Consider the following 1,553-nt stretch of genomic DNA (forward strand, 5'->3'; position numbering starts at 1 on the left):
TTAAAAAAAATTATTTTGTAGTTTAAAAAAATTTATTTTGTAGTTTAAAAAAATTATTTTTACAAAATTATATTAATAAACAAACGGAAGTTAAAACATTATTTTTTCTAATATTTAAATTATTTAAAATAAAAATTATTTTTATTTAAGTTTAAACAAACAAGCACCCATCATTTCATTTCCAAAATCTATACAGAGAAACCAATCAAGAACTATTACACAGTTTCATTTGTGCCATCCACAGAAGTAGATTTATTATCCAAATTATTTGCAGATTATCTGGAGCAGCTTGATCATCATGAGTTGCAGCTTGACTGTAGTATTCTAATTTAGTCCAACCAATTACTTTAAAAAAAAATCATGTTTAATTTTAATATTTGTCATAGTTACTATTTTCATTAAAAATGTTTCCTCTAAGGGAATATTTTTATTAGTTTTAAGGTAAAAAAAAAGGATAAAAGTGATAACATTATTAATTTTGGGAATCATTTGGAATTTATGTGGCAATAGAAATTAATTGACAAGATAAAGTATTTAATGAATGAAGTTTTTATGGTTTTCAATTTGCGTAGATGTGTTGCTAATATTATTGGAGGATGGGTGATTTCTTGATTCTTTTGAATTGCTGATAGTGTATAATTTTGATCACAAACCTATTCTTCTCATATTGAGATTGCTTCTAGCTTACTAGTTGTGCTGATTCAATTGATTTTGCAAAGAACTTCCCATCTTTGCTTGCATGTTTATCTCATTAAGTAGATTTGACAATTTCAAACTTTAGATTGGTTTGCTAATTTATCTTATTCTCTGAAAACAATGAACGTGTAAATTGATTAACTAAAATGAATGCTCTCAAAGAAGATTTCGACATAATTTTAAAGAAGATTGTTATGATGATATAAATTGAATTTGTTCGCTCGTGAAAAATTGGGTTTTGAGCAATTTGGATTGCTGATATGCTATCACAGCAAATCGGGACATGAGCCATTGTATTTCACAAGTTGTATGTGCAAGAGTTCGGTATTCTGCTTCGGAGGAAGAGCGAGAAATCACATTTTGTTTATTTGATTTCTAAGAAACGAGGGAGGAGCCAAGAAAAACGTTATAACCAGTGATGGAGTTTCTTGAGTCAGGGCATGCTGCCCAGTCGCTGTTTGAGAAAGCAGAAAGTTGCAAACTGGAAGAGGAGGAAAAGGAAAGCCATTTACCAGGACAACTTTTGATGTAGTGCAAGACACGAGTAGCAGCAATGGAGTGAGAATGCATGGGATTTGAAACAAATTGACTGAGTTTATTGACATAAAAAGAAAGATCTGGTCGTGTATTGGTGAGGTAGAGAAGGCGACCAATAATACGTCTATAGAGCTTTGGATTCGGATATGGATTTTCATCGTCCTTTTGAAGCTTGAGATTGGAAAGCATAGGACTAGAGGCTGGTTTGCAGTTCAGCAGACCCATATCATTCAAGAGATTCAACACATATTTTCTTTGATTTAGAGATAGACCTTTGGAAGATTGTGCAACTTCTAGGCCAAGAAAAAATTTGAGGGAGC

The 1,553-nt window shown here is 31.3% G+C and overlaps 1 protein-coding gene across 1 annotated transcript; it reads right to left on the reverse strand.

Moving 5' to 3' along the window:
* Positions 1–1,071: 1,071 nt before the first annotated feature.
* Positions 1,072–1,458, reverse strand: LOC113785149 (uncharacterized mitochondrial protein AtMg00240-like). The gene has a single exon (XM_027331458.1). The coding sequence runs from the start codon at positions 1,456–1,458 to the stop codon at positions 1,072–1,074; it is 387 nt and encodes a 128-aa protein (XP_027187259.1).
* Positions 1,459–1,553: the final 95 nt, after the last annotated feature.

Source organism: Cicer arietinum, unplaced genomic scaffold (assembly GCF_000331145.2).
Source record: "Cicer arietinum cultivar CDC Frontier isolate Library 1 unplaced genomic scaffold, Cicar.CDCFrontier_v2.0 Ca_scaffold_5557_v2.0, whole genome shotgun sequence".
Lineage (NCBI taxonomy): Eukaryota > Viridiplantae > Streptophyta > Magnoliopsida > Fabales > Fabaceae > Cicer > Cicer arietinum.

Coding starts and splice junctions, on each gene's coding strand:
- LOC113785149 (XM_027331458.1), bottom strand. CDS start 1,458: ATGGGTCTGCTGAACTGCAAACCAGCCTCTAGTCCTATGCTTTCCAAT.